Raw genomic sequence first — 20462 nt, 5'->3', positions numbered from 1 at the left:
ATAAGTTGCATAATCAAATACATGTTATCATTTTGTACAGGCAGTTAATAACATCAAAATGTGTCACAATAATTCATATCACCAAACCATATCACATATCACCAAACCAAATCCATATCAACAAACATTCATATCACCATAGTCAGCAAAATCATATATACACATGCAGTCAGTATAACTTCACATCTACACAGGCAGTCAATGACAAAATATACACAGGCAGTCAATGGCATCAAACATACACGATTACAGAATATGCCATTAAGAGTTCGTCATCACTGTCCTGTGTGTCGTATCCGACAATATAGTCCGCATCGTTTTCACAGTCCGTTCCACACAAGCAAAGGTCGGTCAAATTGATTGGCAAATCAAATTGGTCGAATGGTCGATCGAATCGAATTCGATGAATCGAATCGAATCGAATCGATCGAATTGGTCGAATGGTCGAATAGTCGATCGAAGCGATTGGTCGAATTGGTCGAATGGAATTGGTCGAATTGGTCGAATCGAATTGGTCGGAATTGGCAAATGTAAACATTGATTTTCAGATTTTCCATGTAATAACGTTTCCAAAAATGTATAGGTTTGCTAATCTACCATGATTTTGAACGAAAAAACATGGTGAACCTGACTATCACCTTCACTCCTTCATTCCTCTTTTCTCACGGCCTCTGGAACAAACTGCCTCACTGGTCTTTAAAACAGCAGTTCACCACATTCTCTTATCTTCCCCCATTCAAAACCTTGATCTTTTCGACCCCCGCTAATTTCACCCTAGATCCACTTTTTTTTTAAAATACCAACTTCTTTCCTGGAAGTCCTTGCAGTGTCCTTGTGTTTTATGTTTCTACCCCCCCCCCCCCCCCTTCCCACACCTCCTCCCCCCAATCCCTCTCCCTCTCACAGATCTCCCGATGTCCCTGCTCTCAAATGTTGTGTTTGTGCTTCCCCTTCTCTCCCCATCTTGTCTATCGCTACCCTTATTATATGTTTTGTGTGTCTGTTTGATTTTTTGTGTGATAAATGTTAGCTCTTTCATGAGCCTCGATCCTGTATACAAAAATATATATATTAAAAAATGGGATGCTGATGCCTCAATCCAGATGATATTATAGAGTTGGGTCAGTCGGATGAGGAGGTTGGCACCACCAAACTCGAAAACCTTTGAGGGGATACCATCATCACCAGGGGCCTTTCCAGATAACATCTCTTTGATAGCTCTGGTGGCCTCTATTTTATTCAGAGGGCAGCCAAGGTCTTGCAATAGAGGCTGCTGGGGAAGAGAGTCAATGGTCGCATCCGAGATGGAGGAAAGGCAATTGAGGACACCCTTAAAATGTTAAGCGTAGCTCTCCAGGATCGTGTTTGGATCTGTGATAAGGTGCTGGCCATCTGAGCTACGGAGTGCAGCAATTCCACGAGAAAACGGTCTATAGACTGCCTTTAGACCAGCATAGAAATGCTTGAAATTCTTTGTATCGGCTGTCTCCTGAATTTCTTCCGCTCTTGCTGCCCACCAACTGTCTTTCATGGAACGAAGTCTTGACTGTGCGAGTCTCCGAGGTTGCAGGTAAGAGGAGTGTTTGCTCGCTGAGCCTCTGTCGTCAATCCAGCAAAGATGAGCCGCATACATGAGGTTAAGCAAACTGTTGATCTGAGAGGCCTTCTCGTCAAACCAGTCTTTGTGACGACACTTGATGAAACCGAGAAAGTCAGAAGCTGCCCTGAACGGAAAAAGCAACATATTGGATCTGACATCCCAAAACTCAAGCTGCTCAAATATCTATGAATGGATGGTGGCCACAACATACATATCCTTCTTCCACAGAAAAAACAACCTTATCATGGAAAATGTCACTAATGCCTGGATTAAACAAATAATCTTTGTTGGAAGTCGACATTGTAAAATACTACCAACAGCCTTTAAAATAAAAACTGTGCACAGTGCTCTATGACGTGCCCTCCAGAATACAGTGACTGTTCAGCAAGTTAACATTAAGAGCTATTTTCTGATAAAATAGGAAAAATTGGATCAGGTTGTCATACGAGTAATTTTTGATGTACATTTATTTTGCTGGAAATGAATGCCAGTGTTAATGTAACAATATAAAAGCATTGTGGGGAGTTAAAACAATTAAGCAATAAAAAAGAAGAAATATGCAGTTGAGGAAGTAATTGGGAACAATGTATTACCTGCTAAAAAATGAAATAAAGACCAATCAAGAACTGCATACATGTGTGGACTTACAGGTTGCAGCTGAGCCAGGGGACAGACACGGCCGTGACGCGAATCAAGGAAGAGGACAGTGATTCGACCACGTGGAGTGATACGCATAACTGTGCCTTGTCCATACTCCTCATGCAACACCTGCCCCCCAAGGCGTAGACGTTCATCTACACCACCCATAACCGCAAGCACTGCCATGATGGAACATGCCTCACCCTCTACTTCACCCTCATTTGAGCCACCCTCTCTGCAGGTGGCATCTCCTTCCACCTGCATTCGTAAGATCAAACAGGTAACCTAAATCTTATATTATTAAAACATCTCAATTAAAACAGCTTCAAAGTAGAATGCACTCATCAACATCACGACGTCAATCGATATGCCTCTGTCCACATTATTGAATCATTATACATTCTTGTACCAAATTATATTTAAATCCCTTTAGCTGTTCTCAAGTACCACATTTTTACCTGACATGAACTCTGACCTTTGACCTCTTGATGCCAAAATCTAATCAGTTCATCTTTGCATCATAATATATACGGATACCAAGTTTGGTCCAAATCCCATCACTGGTTCACAAGTTAGCACAGTAACAATATTTTTTACCAAAACAGGACCTCTGACCTTTTGACCCAATAATCTAATCAGTTTATCTTTGCATCATTATACATATTTATACCAAATTTGACTGAGATCTCTTCAGCTGTTCTTAAGTTATCGTGGTAACGAAAACTTTTTACACACCCACAGACAGACAGCAAGACGAGCAATTCGAAAACATGCCTCCGATGACTTCGTCAAAGGAGGCATAAAAACAATTACAGAAATATTCACCCTGGTATCAAATGTGCGATCTGCTAATATAATGGGCAGGCGAGCAAGACATGAGGAGATGTGTTCTCCAACCAAGTTGCTCCAGTGAGGCATCACAAGCAGAATACGCAGCAGCATAACAAGCTCTTCTGCCAGCGTACTGCTCCCTGATGCTGTCAATGAGACTTGGGGCCTGGCTCGTCTGGAAACCCTTCGTGGTGCACCATCTTCCGCTGTTAGGTAAAATGTAAATGCAAAATGGTTCAATGTTAATGTTTTTGGGAAAGTAGTGCTATATATTCAAGCAAATGGAAATCAGTAAACAAAGAGCTACTGTTGTGGCCAAAATATTGGCACCCTTGCACTTTTTTCAAATAATGCCATTTTGGGGGTCTACGGGTGGGTTGCGCCCCAAAATAGGTATTTGCTTTCTTCTCAGAAACTACACACGCACTTTTAATGAAACTTCAAATAAATCAAATAAAATTTCAAATAATTCATCATTTCTCCAAGAAAATTGTTGAGATGAAAAAATATTTTGGTATCCACATATGTATTTCTTTGGTTTGCAGTGGAACAAAAACATAGGCGCAATACCCATGGTGCTCACATGGTAGAACAAATAGTATACTTCACTGACGAAAGATATTTAAAACCAATTTCAATGGTTGCTGGAAGACAGGGCAGCATGGAGAATCATACGAACATAATCACAACACAAACAAACAAAAAAATACCTATTTTGGGCCCCACCCCCCGACCTCTGCCCCCCCTCACACTGCATACCTCCTCAATCCATAATTTTTGTAATGCCTTGAACAAAAATTGGTACATCAAGTGTGATGAACATTGTGGTTGAAGTTTCCTCAAAATTGCGTGTGTAGTTTCTGAGAAGAAAGCAAATACCTATTTTGGGGGCAACCCACCCGTAGACCCCCAAAAGGACAGATTTTTTTTAATGCCGTGAACAAACATTGGTATAGCACGGGTGGTTAAGGTTGTGGTCAAGTTTCATCCAAACTGTGTATATAGTTTCAGAAAAGAAAGCTAATCCATATTTTGGGGGGGTCAAACTTGGATCCACTTTGACCACGGCAAACCCCCTTAGATCCCGATTATTTTAATGCCGTGAACAAACTTTAGTCACAACACAACAAATATCATTTGTGCCACGTTTGGTCGCAATCCCTTCAGGGGTTTCGCAGAAGAAGTTGCAAGTGTTTCACGGACGGACGGACGGTCTAAAGATGCGCCGTCGCATAAGCTCCCCTGAACTTAGCTCCAGGTGAGCAAAACAGATGAAAAAAAAATTACTAAATGTTAGCTTATTCCACACAGAAATCCTAAAATGGCCCAGACAATATTATTGGCACCTTTTAGAAGTAGTTAGAAATAATTAGATTTCAAGCAGGTGATTCTCACAACATAAAAATCCCTCATTCAACCAGTTTGAATTGAGAAAAGGAGTCATTCTGCTGTTTTGTGTCACTGTGTGTACCCCAATGAGTATGGAGAAAAGAAAGAAAACCAGAGAATTGTCTGAGGAGGACAGACACAAGATTGTAGCCAAGCATGGACAATCTCAAGGTTACAAGTCCATCTCCAGAAACCTTGATGTTCCTGCGTCCACCGTACGAAATGTTATCAGGAGGTTTAAGGCCCATGGCACTGCAGCCAACCTCCCTGGACGTGGCCGCAAGAGAAAACTTAATCGAAGATTGCAGCGAAGGATTGTTCGAATGGTGGAGAAAGCACCTCGATCAACTGCCAAACAGATTCATGCTGATCTTCAGACACAAGGTATGACAGTTTCAACTCGCACCATCCATCACCAACTCAATGAAAGGGGTTCTATGGTAGAAGACTGAGGAGGAGCCCACTGCTGAGAGAGAGACATAAAAAAGCCTGACTGGAGATTTCCAAAACACACCTGAACAAGCCAAAATCCTTCTGGGAGAATGTCCAGTGGACAGATGAGACCAAATTAGAGTTTTTTGACAAAGCACATCATCTCTATGTTTACAGAAAACAAAATGAATCCTTTAAAGAAAAGAACACCTTCCCTACAATCAAACATGGAGGAGGTTCAGTGATGTTTTGGGGTTGCTGTGCAGCCCCTGGGACTGGGTGCCTTGAATGTGTGCATGGCATCATGAAATCAGGTGATTACCAAAGCATTTTGGAGCGCAATGTTCAACCCAGTGTCAGAAAGCTGGGTCCCCATCGAAGGTCATGGGTCCTGCAGCAGGACAATGATCCTAAGCACACAAAAGCACCCAGGAATGGTTCAAGACAAAACGCTGGACTGTTCTGAAATGACCAGAAATTAGTCTAGATCTAAATCCCATTGAACACCTGTGGGGAGATCTGAAAACAGCAGTTGGGAGAAGGCACCTTTCAAATCTGGGAGAACTGGAGCAGTTTGCACAAGAAGAGTGGGACAAACTGCCAGTGGAGAGGTGTAGGAAGCTCATTCATGGCTATAGGAAGCGCTTGACTGCAGTGCTACCAAATATTAAGTCTAGGGTGTCAATCATTTTGTCAATGCCATTTATTTTTATTTTCTGATTTAAAAGGATATATTAAGTTCTGAATCAAAAACAAAGGTTCTGTAATATTAACAGTGAAATAAAGAATTGTGAAGACCACATACTTTTGTAAATTTCAACTTCTTTTTGAAGAAAATTGTGAGTAATTTGAAAAAAGTGCAAGGGTGCCAATATTTTTGGCCACGACTGTATAACTGTGGGAAACAGAAAATCAGAATTTTCTCCTAATGGCAGAGAAACATTCATGAAAATGTTCAAATATAATATCAGGTAATAAAGATCCCCATGGGTCATTACCATGAATCACTATCCAAAAGGGGCACATCTTCATGAAAACATCACAAAGGTGTACAGTCATGGCCAAAAACATTGGCACCCTTGCACTTTTTTCAAATAACTCACAATTATCTCTAAAATTAAGTTGAAATTGACAAAGTATTTGGTCTCCACAATTCTTTATTTCACTGTTAAACCTTGGTTTTTAATTCAGAACTGAATATATCCATTTAAATCAGAAAATAAAAATAAATGGCATTGACAAAATTTGACACCCTCGACTTAATATTTGGTAGCACAGCCTTTGGACAAAATAACTGCAGTCAAGCGCTTCTGAAGCCAAGAATGAGCTTCCCACACCTCTCCACTGGCAGTTTGGCACACTTCATGTGCAAACTGCTCCAAAGAGCTGATTGAACATGTTTTTCAATACTAACAAATCTCACACACTCACTTTGTCTCTCCATGAAGACCGTCTGGACAACCATCCCATCTACTTTCTCAACAATCCTCTTGAAGAAGTTCTGTCACTCAAGCTTTTGGGTCTCACTATCTGCCATGATCTTTCCTGAGAACAACACATTTCCAAACTGGCCTCCAAAGCCAGTCACAGACTGGGCATCCTCCGTCGTGCGAAGTCCTTTCTGGGCACTTCTGAGCTCCTCACCACATACAAGGCTTTCATCCACAGCTCAGTGGAATACTGCTCTCCCCTCTGGGCTGGTGATCATGCCTCACACCTGGCTCGGCTTCACGCGGTTGAAACCAAAGCTTTCAGAATCATTGGAATCTCCGTTGATGAAGCTGATTCTGAGGGCCTTTCACTCACTCACCGTAGGAAGGTTGGTGGTCTTTCTGTCTTCTACCGACTCCTCTCCGGCCTAGCTCCACCAGCTCTGCTTGTGCTCTGTCCCCCAAATATTCCTGCAGGACGCACAAGATCTGCCAGCAACCCTCTTTTGGTGAAACTGCCAAAATCAAGACTCTCTGCACACGTTCACTCTTTCATTCCTCTTTTCTCCCACTTCTGGAACAAACTACCACTCTCTTTAATCCCACTCCTCCCTCCAGGTCTTTAAAACAGCTGTTCACCACCATCTCTCATCTTCCCCTATCCAAAACCTTGATCTTTTCTACCGCCATTAAAACACACCAAATCCACCTCTTTCAATTTCCAACTTCTTCCCTGAAATTCCTCGTAGTGTCAATTTGTTTTTATAGCGTGTTCCTCTTCCGTCACTCACCCCTCCCCCACCGGCCCTCTCTTTTCCGCAGATCTACTGACGTCCCTGTTCTCTACTGTTGCTGTGCTTGTATGCTTACCTCTATCTCCCCTCTTGTCTCCCGCTCCCTTTATTTATTGTATGTTTTATGGGTCTGTGCCTGTTATCGTGTGTAATGTGTTAGCTCTTACACGAGCCTTGACTCTGCATACAAAAAAAATTAAAAACAAAAGAAATTTAAAAAGTTCTCCAAGATTTGAAGGGTGCATTCTCCCAACTGCTGTTTTCAGATCTCCCCACAGGTGTTCAATGAGATTTAGATCTGGACTCATTGCTGGCCACTTCAGAACAGTCGAGCATTTTGTCTTGAACCATTCCTCGGTGCTTTTTGAAGTGTGTTTGGGGTCATTGTCCTGCTGCAAGACCCATGACCTTCGACGGAGACCCAGCTTTCTGACACTGGGTTCAACATTGTGCTCCAAAATGCCTTGGTAATCTCCTGATATCATGATGCCATGCACACATTCAAGGCACCCAGTGCCAGAGGCAGCACAGAAACCCCAAGACATCACTGAACCTCCTCCATGTTTGACTGTGGGGAAGGTGTTCTTTTCTTTGAAGGCTTCATTTTGTTTTCTGTAAACATGGAGATGATGTGCTTTACCAAAATGCTCCAATTTGGTCTCATCTGTCCGCAGGACATTTTCCCAGAAGGATTTTGGCTTGTTCAGGTGTGTTTTGGCAAACTCCAGCCAGGCTTTCTCAACAGTGGGGTCCTCCTGGGTATCATACCATAGAACCCCCTTTCATTGAGTTGGCGGCGGATGGTGTGAGTTGAAACTGTCGTACCTTGTGTCTGAAGGTCAGCTTGAATCTGTTTAGCAGTTCATTGAGGTGCTTTCTCCACCATTCGTACAATCCTTCCCAGCAATCTTTGATGAAGTTTTCTCTTGCGGCCACGTCCAGGGAGGTTGACTACGGTGCCATGGGCCTTAAACTTCCTGATAACATTGTGTACGGTGGACACAGGAACATCAAGGTCTCTGGAGATGGACTTGTTGCCTTGAGATTGTCCATGTTTGGCTACAATCATGTATCTGACCTCCTCAGACAATTCTCTGGTTTTCTTTCTTTTCTCCATGCTCATTGAGGTACACACAGTGACACAAAACAGCAGAATGTCTCCTTTTCTCTTTTCAAACTGTTTGAATGAGTGATTTTTATATTGCAGGCACCTGCAACTCACCATAAGCGAGTTCAATTCCAAAGTAAAGGAGAATCACCTGCTTGAAATCAAATTATTTCAAACAACTTCTGAAACGTGCCAATAATATTATCCGGGCCATTTTTGGATTTCTGTGTGGAATAAGCTAAGATTTATTAATTTTCTCAGCTTTTTTTATGCTTCCGCCGATGAAGTCGCCGGAGGAATTATGTTTTCAGGTTGTCCGTCCATCCGTCCGTGATAGATTTTCATTACCGCGATAACTTGAGAATGGCTAAAGGGATCTTCGTCAAACTTGGTGCAGGTATGTATAATGAGGTAAAGATGAACCGATTAGATTTTGTTGTCACGAGGTCAAAGGCCAATGGTCAGAGGTCATGTTAGGTAAAAATACTGTTACCGCGATAACTTGTGAACCAGTAATGGTATTCTGACCAAATTTGGTACACTAATGTAGAATGATGTAAAGATGAACTTGGGGTCAAGAGGTCGAATGTCAAAGTCTGTAATAGGTTTATAATTCGAGAATGGCTGAAGTGATCTCATTTAAACTTGGTACAGGTATGTATAATGATGTAAACATTAACTGATTAGATTTTAGGTTCAAGAGGTCAAATGTCAAAGTCTGTAGTGGGTCTATAATTCGAGAATGGCTGAAGTGATCTAATTCAAACTTGGTACGAGTATGTATGTGGAGACCGAGGGTCTATTCAATAGTAAAAATACAATATTTAAATGAATGCGATACTCATTTGACAAATTAAATATATAGGGACATGAATTTCTTAACTTGGCACAAACTCGAAGCTGTTGACTCAAGACAAAAAACCTTCCTCGCGCTTTCCCAATCTTGAAATGAAGCAGGCTCTGCATGAAGAGATAAACCTCTGTGTTGGTCAAGACACAACCAGGATTGGAATTCAGCATGACTCTGGATATTGTGCCAGGCTGACAAGTTCGGTTTGTGACCTCGCTTTGCTTTGATATATAAAGATGAACAGCAATCTCTTGGAACTTGCAATGCTTTGCTTGGAATTTAATCATGATAACGATCATGGGTCAGCCTATACTTAAGAAGACCCGTTCGTAGTAGAGTTGGAACGTCTTGAAGGCGCCACGACCGTTACTCTGGCGACCATCTTGACGTGCTCCACAGCTGCGCTTGGTTCTTCAATAAACTTATTTCTTGAACAAGTGGACTTGAGGCTCGGTCTCTACGTTGAGCGAGGACTGGGGTCGGACTCCACATGTATAATGATGTAAACATTAACTGATTAGAATTTGGGGTAAGTCAAAGTCTGTAATAAGTCTATAACTTGAGAATGGCCACAGGGATCTAATTCAAACTTAGTACAGATATGTATAATGATGTAAAGATTAACTGATTAGATTTTGGGGGTCCCGAGGTCAAAGGCCAAATGTCATGTCAGGTAAAAATGTGAGAACTTGTGAACAGCTGAAGGGATTTAAATTAAAACTTGGTACAGGTATGTATAATGATGTAAACATGAAATGATTAAATTTTGGGGTCAATATGTCAAAGGTCATAGGTCATGCCAGCTAAAAATGTGCTAACTTGGGTGCAGCTGAATGGATTTAAATCAAACTTGATACAAGTATTATAATGTTGTAATAAAGTGGGCGGAGGCATATCAGTCGACGTCGTGATGTCGAAGAGTGCCGTTCTAGTTTGTTTTGTTCCACTGCAAACCAAAGAAATACATATGTGGATACCAAAATAATTTTTTATTTCAATAATTTTCTGGAAGAAATGGTGCATTATTTGAAAAAAGGTGCTAGGGTACCAATATTTTTGGCCACGTGTGTGTGTGTGTGTGTGTGTGGGGGGGGGGGGGAGAGGGAGAGGGAGAGGGAGAGGGAGAGGGAGAGGGAGAGAGAGTGGGAGAGGGAGAGGGAGAGGGAGAGGGAGAGGGAGAGAGAGAGGGAGAGAGAGAGAGAGAGAGTGGGAGAGGGAGAGGGAGAGGGAGAGGGAGAGGGAGAGGGAGAGAGAGAGGGAGAGAGAGAGGGAGAGAGAGAGAGAGAGAGAGAGAGAGAGAGAGAGGGAGAGGGAGAGGGAGAGGGAGAGAGAGAGAGAGTGGGAGAGGGAGAGGGAGAGGGAGAGGGAGAGGGAGAGAGAGAGAGAGAGAGAGAGAGAGGGGGAGGGGGAGAGGGAGAGGGAGGGGGAGGGGGAGAGGGAGAGAGAGAGAGAGAGAGAGAGAGAGAGAGAGAGAGAGAGAACTTTAGAGAACGAGCGTGCAACAAAACAGTACCTTTGGCATTCATTTTCAGTGACAAATTGCCTCCATTGTGTGGCGTCATGGTTGTGAACCAACACCAAACATTATAATGGTCTCTCTGCTTATATAGCGAAAGAGACACCGATATACTTATTAAACAAAGTGGGAGAGTGGTGTTTAGGAGGAAAGCAGTGGAAGACAAGAGTAAGGAGAAGAAAAAAAGTTGATGGATTAAGAGAGTGAGGGTGGGGTGGGAGCAAGATGCAGCAAGAGACTCACTGCAGGGTGGCAAGTCAAGGGAGCTGGAAGCCAAGAGGTTCCCCAACAGACAAAATAGACGCCGTAAAAGCTCCTGCATCTCGACTGATGGTTCTGCTGCAGGCCATGCGGGCAACACAGTGCGCAGTAAACGAAGGGCCAAAATCTGGATAAACAAGGGACAGTAGGAAGAAGAAGAAAGGAGCAGTGCAACATCTGATGACAGCTTTTTTTAAAGAGAGTTAATAAAAGGGAAGTGTAATAAATCTCGTTACTTTAATAATCGACGGCATTGTAGTTGTTACTCACCTGCCTTTGTAGATGGGTAGATGCAGCCTGACCAGGGATTCCCTCAACAATGCTGATGAGCAATGAGAGCCATGAAGGTGTGCTGAGTGCAGCACATGCAGCAGGGGAAATTGCAAGGCTGCGTACAAAGCTCAAAGTGGCCCAACATCCATGCTGCTGACGTGCCACTGTGTGTCCAACCGACTCCACAACACCTGCAGGAAAGAGTAAACAGAATAGAACTATAACAAATTTATCATAACAATATCGTTATTCTTCAAAATAAGAACTTGTCTTAATGAATGTTTCCCTTTAGCCAGTTTTATTCTGCAGCATTTTAAATATTGAGTCAAGTCTACTTCGAGACACTCAGTAACTTTAAGGTGAAACAGACATATGTTATGCTGAAAAGCTCTAATCAGAATAAAACACATCCGAAGGAAGTTCCCACAGGTAAAGACCAGTTCGATGCTGAGCAACCTAGAAAGTGTAATGGCCGTCCTTGGATGGTTTGGAAAATGTTAAAAGGGTAAAAAAATTATCTTGTCACCCCCAATTCTAAGCCATGATCTTTATTAACCACATTAACCTTCCCTAACTCAACCATCTTACTTGCTTGTTTCAATGTTTCTGTCCCTCATCGCTCACCTCTTTTCCTGCTCATCAAATCCCTTGGTGTTTGTCCTACTCACAGTTCTAATTTGCTCTTCCATGAGCTTGGTCCTGTAAATAAACATAGGGGCAATACCCCTGGCGCTCACCTGGTAGAATAAACAGTACACTGCACCGACTAAGGGTATTTTAAACCAATTTCAATGGTTGCTCGAAGACAGGGCAGCATGTAGAATCATACTAACATAATCATAAAACTTTAAACAAACAAACAAAAACATACCTATTTTGGGGGGCAACCCACCCGTGGACCCCCAAAGGGGAAGATTTTTTTTAATGCCGTGAACAAACTTTGGTACAACACGGGTGGTGAAGGTTGCGGTTAAGTTCCATTAAAGTTGTGTGTGTAGTTTCAGAGAAGAAAGCAAATACCTATTTTGGGAGTTTAAGCCTGGACCCATTTTGACCCCGGTAAACCCCCTTAAACTCCAATTTTCTAAACGCCGTGAAAACAAACTTTAGTCACAACACAACAAATATAATTTGTGCCAAATTTGGTCGCAATCCCATCAGCGGTTTCGGAGAAGTTTCAAGTGTTTACGGACTGACGGACAGACGGACGGACAACGCGCCATCGCATAAGCTCCCCTGAACTTCGTTCCAGGTGAGCTAAAAAGCAAAGATCCAGCAAAGGAAATACTAAAGTGAAAATGGGACTTCTGGCTGAATTGCAGTTTGTGAAAGACACCGAACCACCCACTGCTAAATTCGTTGTCAGATGACATACTGCTAAGCCAATGTCATTCATCGTGATGCACTATGCAGTCTCTGCACGGTCATAGGAATGTCCCAGGTGGTGGAGCAGCTAATGTTTGGCTAATCCACCAGCAGCTAATGCCAAGCATCGCTTATTGATTTGTTTATTCAATGGCAGAAAACAATGAATTTCTTGCATTATATATAATTATATATTTAACTCGCAAAAGTACCAGTCAACAGTGACGGGAAAGGCTAGCCATGGTGGTGGCGAAAAAAACCACTGAAGATGACAATCAGGCAGTTGTCCGGAGAAATTCAATCCATCCTGTAGCGCTCAACTTCACCAAAGGTGGCGCTATTCAAACCAACTGCAACGGAAAAAACCCTGCTTAATCCTGGCCGGTAAAACCTTTTACCTCGGACATATTTGGTCCAAATGTATCCAGAGTTGTAGGAGTGTATATGTAACACACAGACAGATCGACATTTGTAATTATCGATTATCTCCCAGTCTCTGTATAGTCAGATCCAATACAAACAAGACAATACAAATGAGACAAACGCATACTATACTCTCACACAGCAAATGCATAAATCAAATTTTACAAAGTAAAGTCTCAATCAAACAATCAGATCACAAACCTGACCTCCAAATCCCAAAGCTCATAACAGCATTAAAGAAAGTTACAACCTTAAGCAGAATTGACTAATACAACAAATATACAGACAACTCTTGACAATTTAGATAAACACATTCCAACCATTTCAATTGGTTCCAACCAGTTTATTGGTCGGTTGCGTTTGTTATTCTGTCTGTCTGTCACTTGCCTACAGGTCACAATTCCAAACCGATCGTCATGAAACTTCAGGAAGTTGCAGAGGTCGTCACAATTGAGAACCTATTGATTTTGAGGTCAAAGGTCCAAGGTTATCTGGAGGTCAAATTTCTAATATCGCCATTTTTCATCTGATTGACTTGGAAACTGAACAGTACTTGCATACCGAGTCACTAAATAGGGTAACCAACTATTTTTGAGGTCAAAAGGTCAAAGGTCAACTCAAGTTCAAACTTCTAATATCAATTTCATCTGAAAAATCAGCAATTTTAATCGGATTGACCCAATATTTGATTTAGATCATCCGTTTTAATCTTAATGAAATGGACAATTTGATGTATCGATGACAACTTTTTTGGGGGTTGAGGGGGTGTGGGGGGGGGGGGGGAGGGGTGGATTTTGTAGGTATCATGCTCTCTGCATGATGTCTTCTTGTTTACGCCTTTACATATTTATTTCAAGTTGGAGTTATCACTTCTGAGGGATTAAAACAAGTGTCGATTCATTTAAAATAACTGCTATATATATTGGGACACCTTCGGATCATCCAGGAATTCACAAGAATGTGCATAGAATTCACAACACAAGAATGTTCATACATGACATTTAATACAATGAAAATAAATAAAATATTCGGCTCTAGAAAGACTATGCTTGTCTATCCATGACCAATCACCATGTACCGGAACGGCTGTATTTCATCAATCATTTTTTGCAAGTTAACAAATCTACCCCGTAAATCCCCATGTACTCAGTGCACCTGCGCAAAGGTGAAGAACACTGTTTATGCATGGTAAATGCTTGATTTGTCAAGCCCCCAAAAACATAAAATACAGACCTTTACACAACTAATATACTGTACATACAGTGCATTCAGAAAGTATTCAGACCCCTTCACTTTTTTGACATTTTGTTATGTTGTAGCCTTATGCTGAAATCGTTTAAATTCATTTTTTCCCTCATCAATCTACACTCAATACCCCAAAATGACAAAGAGAAAACAGGATTTTAGAAAGTTTTGCAAAATTATTTAAAATGAAAAACTGAAATATCACATTGACATAAGTATTCAGACCCTTTGCTATGACACTTGAAATTTAGCTCAGGTGCCTCCCATTTCTCTTGATCATCTTTGAGATGTTTCTACATTGGAGTCCACCTGTGGTAAATTCAATTGACTGGACATGATTTGGAAAGGCACACCTGTCTATATAAGGTCACACAGCTGGCAATGCATATCAGAGCAAAAACCAAGCCATGAGGTCGAAGGACCTGCCTGCAGAGCTCAGAGACAGGATTGTGTCGAGGCACAGATCTGGGGAAGCCTACAAAAAAAATTCTGCTGCATTGAAGGTTCCCAAGAGCACAGTGGCCTCCATAATTCTTAAATGGAAGAAGTTTGGAACAACCAGGACTCTTCCTAGAGCTGGCCGGCCACCCGGCCAAACTGAGCAATCGGGGGAGAAGGGCCTTGGTAATAGAGGTGACCAAGAACCCGATGGTCACTCTGGCTGAGCTCCAGAAATCCTGTGTGGAGATGGGAGAAGCTTCCAGAAGGACAACCATCACTGCAACACTCCACCGTTCTGGGCTTTATGGCAGAGTGGCCAGACGGAAGCCTATCCTCAGTGCAAGACACATGAAACATGTGTGTAACACAACAACAACAATAATAATAATAATAAACAATAACAATAAACAATAACAACACACATGCTGCTTATAACACTAAACAAAAATATTTGGAGGAATCCAGACATCCGTGAGTAAGTTTTACCTCCAGAACTGAGCGAAGATCTACTGTAATCAATGTAACACACAAGGGTTGGAGGTGTGCTCATTTACCAAGCAACTAGCTAGTGCTTGCCAAGCCAGTTGTTTTTTCAGGGTTTTGAATGGAGTGCTTGCTCGAAAGCTTAAACCACTTGGCGATCTCTCCACAAGAACCTTGGTAAATGAACACACACCCAATGTTCTTGAGACCCGACCATATATCGACTGTAACCTATATACCCCAAAGACGAATCCACCTGCAGTCTTCCTGCGGCTCCCGTCGTGAGCGGGTATACTTGTAAATTAAAATGTCGGTTGGTGTAGTCAGCCATCGTACGTCATTCAGACGGAATGACATAATGACGTAACGGACACAACACTGCCGCTACTTTAATATGTTGAAGATGATATATTTTAACTTCCACTACGTTTCCAGTCACTACGGAGGGATTCGTGTTATGATTAGATTTACTATAATATTAATGTTACGTTATCATTATTTCGCAAATGATATTACTATCAAAAAACCGAGGGCAATTCCTTACTTCTGCGGTTATTAATATTAGTGCCGAAAAACGCTTATTATGGATTCATGAGCTCCACACCGCACCACTTCAATCCACTAACTTTGTATTCATGACATTGGGATTAAGGTTTTATGGTTATATTTTCTATATCATTATTATTATTACGAAAACGATACTACTGAAACAACACACAACTGTATTAAGAAACCTGGGCTTAATTTGTCCAAAGCTGTCCGAAGATGAGGCATAACGCCTAAGACCTACACGTACAGTACCGTATTGTTGGAAGAGATGTAACGCCGATGCTTTCGATATTTGATGGTCATTTTAACAATCGGGTTGTTTGTGTTTCACACTGAATGAAAAACGTCAAGGTAGAGCATGGCGATTGTGATATATGACAGGTTCGACGATATATTCGGCATGAACGGCATATAAATCAAAATGGCGGTGTGTGGAGAGTCAGCCGCCATACGCCGTAATGACATCAGACGTAATCACATCACCCTGTCATGTGATCAGATCCTCAGCTCTGATTGGTATACGTTTGAGGGGACATACATACATACATACATACATACATACATACATACATACATACATACGGACAAACACCATTCTAGACGGCTTTGCCCGATAGGCTATGCCGTAAAAACATAATTAAAAACCTGGACCGATTAAAATTGGTGAGAATGGTCCACAAAGGCCCAGAAACGAAGGCCTAGATTAAAATTGTTGGTTATTCAAACAAGTGAGTCCACTCTACTAGTAAATACCAACAAGACAGTTCTATTCTGATTTCTAAATTTAAAGACTTCTGCAAGGCAACTATAACAATAGTTTGTTAAATCAGAAGCAATAGATTACATTCTATAACCATTTATAATACGTGTTCCTTACCAGGAAGGCCACAACTGCTTTTCACAAGGCTGCAAAAGAGGCCAAAGAGAACATGCAAAGCCTGGGGCTGGATAAGATCAGCACGTACACCAGCAGCTAAGGCCAAGCTGCGCAGCAAGCTCAATAAGGCCCGCAGAAGCAGTGCTGTTGGGTGCCATGCACCTTCTGCAGCTTCCAGATCTGAAATATTGAGGCATTTAAACAAATGAAAACAAACACGCATGCACAAGCATACAGTAGGAACGTTTTGCTGTAAATAAATGCTCTGTTTTCAATAACACATCTTGATGAGCATGCCCGACATATTCTCCCCCAAATTCAAAGACTATCAATTAGCAACATATAATAATCAGTTAACAATTCTAATGGTATTTAAGTTCATAATAAACATGTATCCCAATTTAAACTTCATGTTGTATCTATCTATAATTCCAGTAATCTCTGTCTGTACGTTTGTCTGTGACCGCTGTTTCTCGACAACCACGGGTCCGATATACTTTTAACTTGCCAGGTATATTGCTGGGGACCCGAGGATGTGCCTTTTCAAGGTTTCATATTAATCGGACAATTACTTACCGAGCTATGTCCAAAAAACGATTCAGCCAATCAGAGAGCAGCGAACTATCGCGTGTGCCGAACGTGGCGGGCACACTCTGCCTCGGATGGCACATTTGAGAGCGTATTCATTTATTTCACGTTTGCAAACTATGTTGGCGTTAAACTATGTTTTACAACTAATAAAAACGAATTTGCGATTCATTCGCTTTCCTGCGCGTTTGTGCACGCGATGGCGATTTCTTTACCAAACTCCGGAAGCCGTTCGCTTTGGACCAAACCATTGCATGTAAATAGAGGGGGGGGATTGTCACCACTCGCAAGCCGTTCGCTTTGGACCAAACCATTTCATGTAAATAGAGGGGGGGGATATAATTTTAGATATAGATATAGTACGGGCATGCCCTAGTAATAATAATAATAATAATAATAATAATAATAATAATAAAAATAATAATAGTAATAATAATAATAATAATCTATCTATAATTCCAGTAATCTCTGTGTGTGTGTGTGTGTGTCTGTCTGTGTGTGTGTTTGTTTGTCTGTGACCGCTGTTTCTCGACAACCACGGGTCCGATATACTTGAAACTTGCCAGGTATATTGCTGGGGACCCGAGGATGTGCCTTTTCAAGGTTTCATATTAATCGGACAATTACTTACCGAGATATGTCCAAAAAACGCTTCAACCAATCAGAGAGCAGCGAGCTATCACGTGTGCCGAACCGTTAATGCAATGCAAGCGTTAATGCGTTAATGCAAGGCTTTTCGTTTTTTTCCCTCTTCTCTTTCTACTTTTCCTTGCGATTAAATTGCAAACAGCCAAAATACGTTGGCGCTAATTGAATAATTGGCCATTAACACTAAAATAATCGTAACTGCGATATGCCAACTTCCGGACAGTGCAGCCTTCCATGTTGTTGTTGTTTGCAGCAGCTGTTTGCAGCAAGGGAAGGCTTTTCTTTTTTCCCCTCTTCTCTTTCTACTTTTCCTTGCGATTAAATTGCAAAAAGCCAAAATACGTTGGCGATAATTGAATAATTGGGCATTATGTTTTACAACTAATAAAAACGAATTTGCGATTCATTCGCTTTCCTGCGCGTTTGTGTACGCGATGGCGATTTCTTTACCAAACTCCGGAAGCCGTTCGCTTTGGACCAAACCATTGCATGTAAATAGAGGGGGGGGTTCTGTGGTCGTTGCGAATGGACCAAACCATTCATGTAAATAGAGGGGGGGGATTGTCACTGTACTCGCAAGCCGTTCGCCGTTCGCTTTGGCGTTGCGAATGGACCAAACCATTTCATGTAAATAGAGGGGGGGGATATAATTTTAGATAGATATATAGTACGGGCATATATATAGTACGGGCATGCCCTAGTCTATCTATAATTCCAGTAATCTCTGTGTGTCTGTGTGTCTGTGTGTGTGTCTGTGTGTTTGTCTGTGACCGCTGTTTCTCGACAACCACGGGTCCGATATACTTGAAACTTGCCAGGTATATTGCTGGGGACCCGAGGATGTGCCTTTTCAAGGTTTCATATTAATCGGAGAAGTAGTTACCGAGCTATGTCCAAAAAACGATTCAACCAATCAGAGAGCAGCGAGCTATCACGTGTGCCGAACGTGGCGAACAGACTCTGCCTCGGACGGCACATTTGAGAGCGTATTCATTTATTTCACGTTGGAAAACTATGTTGCCGTTAAACTATGTTTTAAAACTAATTAAAACTAATTTGCGATTCATCGTAACTGCGATTTGCGACCTTCCGGACAGTGAAGACTGCACTTCCGGCAGCCAATCACAGAACGCGTTATTGCGTAGGCGTGGCCGATGTGAGAGCGAGCCGAGCCGAGCGCGTGCGCCATTACGGTTCGTAATTCGATTTCTTCCGGAGAAAATAATAATTTCTCGATTTCTTATGCGCATTATTTCTCCCAATTCAGTCAGAGCGAAGGGCGGAAGCGAAGAGCGTTGTTTTTTTTGTTTACGGGCGTACGGGCGTACGGGCGGGGTAAAGCGTACGGGTAGCGTTTTTTTTTTTTTTTTGGCAAGGAACGGGCACCCACGTACGGGCATGCCCTAGTAATAATAATAATAATAAGTCAAAATCAACCATAATCATAATCATTCAAAATGTGACTAGTTTTAAAATTCAGATAATATGCCCACATGTGATTTTACTCCACTGAAAATGTCCCAGAAAAAGTTTTTTCTGATCTTAGAAGGATGTCACACCATAATCAATAAGCACATAAATGTTGTATTAACGGATTACAAAGCCAGTGGGGTAGACTTCTGGGAGGAAAAAAAGCTGAGAGGCTGTAATGAATCTAAGAATGCTTTTCTGGATCTCAAACAGGGCTGCTCATAAGGGTGGATTGCACATCCCTGAGAATTGAGCTGTCTCTGTGAATGTAGTTAGGGCATTTTATAATTTTTTGGAAAAATTTGTGAAAAAATTGCTTACCAATAGCTTTCTTCACCAATGTGTTCATGTAGGTGTCTACAAACACCTCTCAATTTATTCCTTCCCAAATCCTTGGGGAAAAGTCAAAATTCAAAATGGCGTCCAAAATGAAAAAATTGTGGACAAAGTCATAGTTTGGCCAGAAATTTAATACTTAATATGGGGAAGAAACCACAAAAATATTGTTCTAGGACAATTGTGAACTCTTGCTAAGCATATTTGTATTATTATCTTGCTTTATGATGCATGAGCATCAAACCTGAGAAACTGCCCCCGACAACAGAAGCTGCAGCACAGCACTCTCTCCGGGCTTATCTCCAGACTAGAGATTGGCTGCAGCTGCAAACTCCATCATTGGATGTCCTGGACTACGGATGGAAACTCGGTGACCAAGGTTATGCGCCGGTCCCTACAACAGTACCACACTCATGTGTGATGCCAAGTCCTCAGGCGGTCTAAACAGAGGACGTTTCCGGAATGAATCTGCTTATAAGTCTTGGGTTCAGATGCTAAACCACTTCTTGTTCATTCACCAGGAGGGAAGGAGGTATGAACACACGTGGAGTACCTGTCCACACAGACGTCACAAGAGCCCAGATGAAGAAAGACGATGATGCTGTCAACGCCATTGTTGGATGGTTGGAGGAGGTTAACCCCTTCGATGCAACACGGGACTCGAAGACCCTGGTATCCTTCTCCACGGGGTTCAGTAGCACTCCCGAGGACCCAGTCAATGCTGATCAGGCAGAGGAGGTTGGCAGAGCCATGCAGGCCAAGATGGATGGAATTTTTTTTTGGATACAATGGAAACTAAGCACAAGGTCAAATCATTAGAGAGCTTCAGAAGTGGACCCAAAGTCAATGGGAAGAAGCTGGTTATTGACTCACTCAAGCTCTTCAACCGCCTCATCATCATCAGTGAGCGTGAA

General features: G+C 42.0%; 1 protein-coding gene across 4 annotated transcripts in view; it reads right to left on the bottom strand.

Moving 5' to 3' along the window:
* HERC2 (HECT and RLD domain containing E3 ubiquitin protein ligase 2) overlaps positions 1-20462 on the bottom strand; it is a 425948-nt gene that overhangs the window by 192605 nt on the left and 212881 nt on the right. For all 4 annotated transcript variants that reach the window (XM_078766738.1, XM_078766740.1, XM_068132745.2 and 1 more), the window contains exons 38-42: positions 16507-16686; positions 11121-11314; positions 10833-10977; positions 3065-3276; positions 2249-2497 (exon numbers count right to left, since the gene is read on the bottom strand). In XM_078766738.1, the coding sequence (XP_078622864.1) occupies positions 2249-2497; positions 3065-3276; positions 10833-10977; positions 11121-11314; positions 16507-16686 (980 nt within the window). The remainder of the gene's footprint in view (positions 1-2248; positions 2498-3064; positions 3277-10832; positions 10978-11120; positions 11315-16506; positions 16687-20462) is intronic.

This window comes from Myxine glutinosa, chromosome 12 (genome assembly GCF_964187855.1).
Source record: "Myxine glutinosa chromosome 12, kmMyxGlut1.1, whole genome shotgun sequence".
In the NCBI taxonomy this organism is placed as follows: Eukaryota; Metazoa; Chordata; class Myxini; order Myxiniformes; family Myxinidae; genus Myxine; species Myxine glutinosa.
The sequence above is the reverse complement of the archived record's forward strand: the minus strand, read 5'-3'. Positions and strand labels throughout refer to the sequence as shown.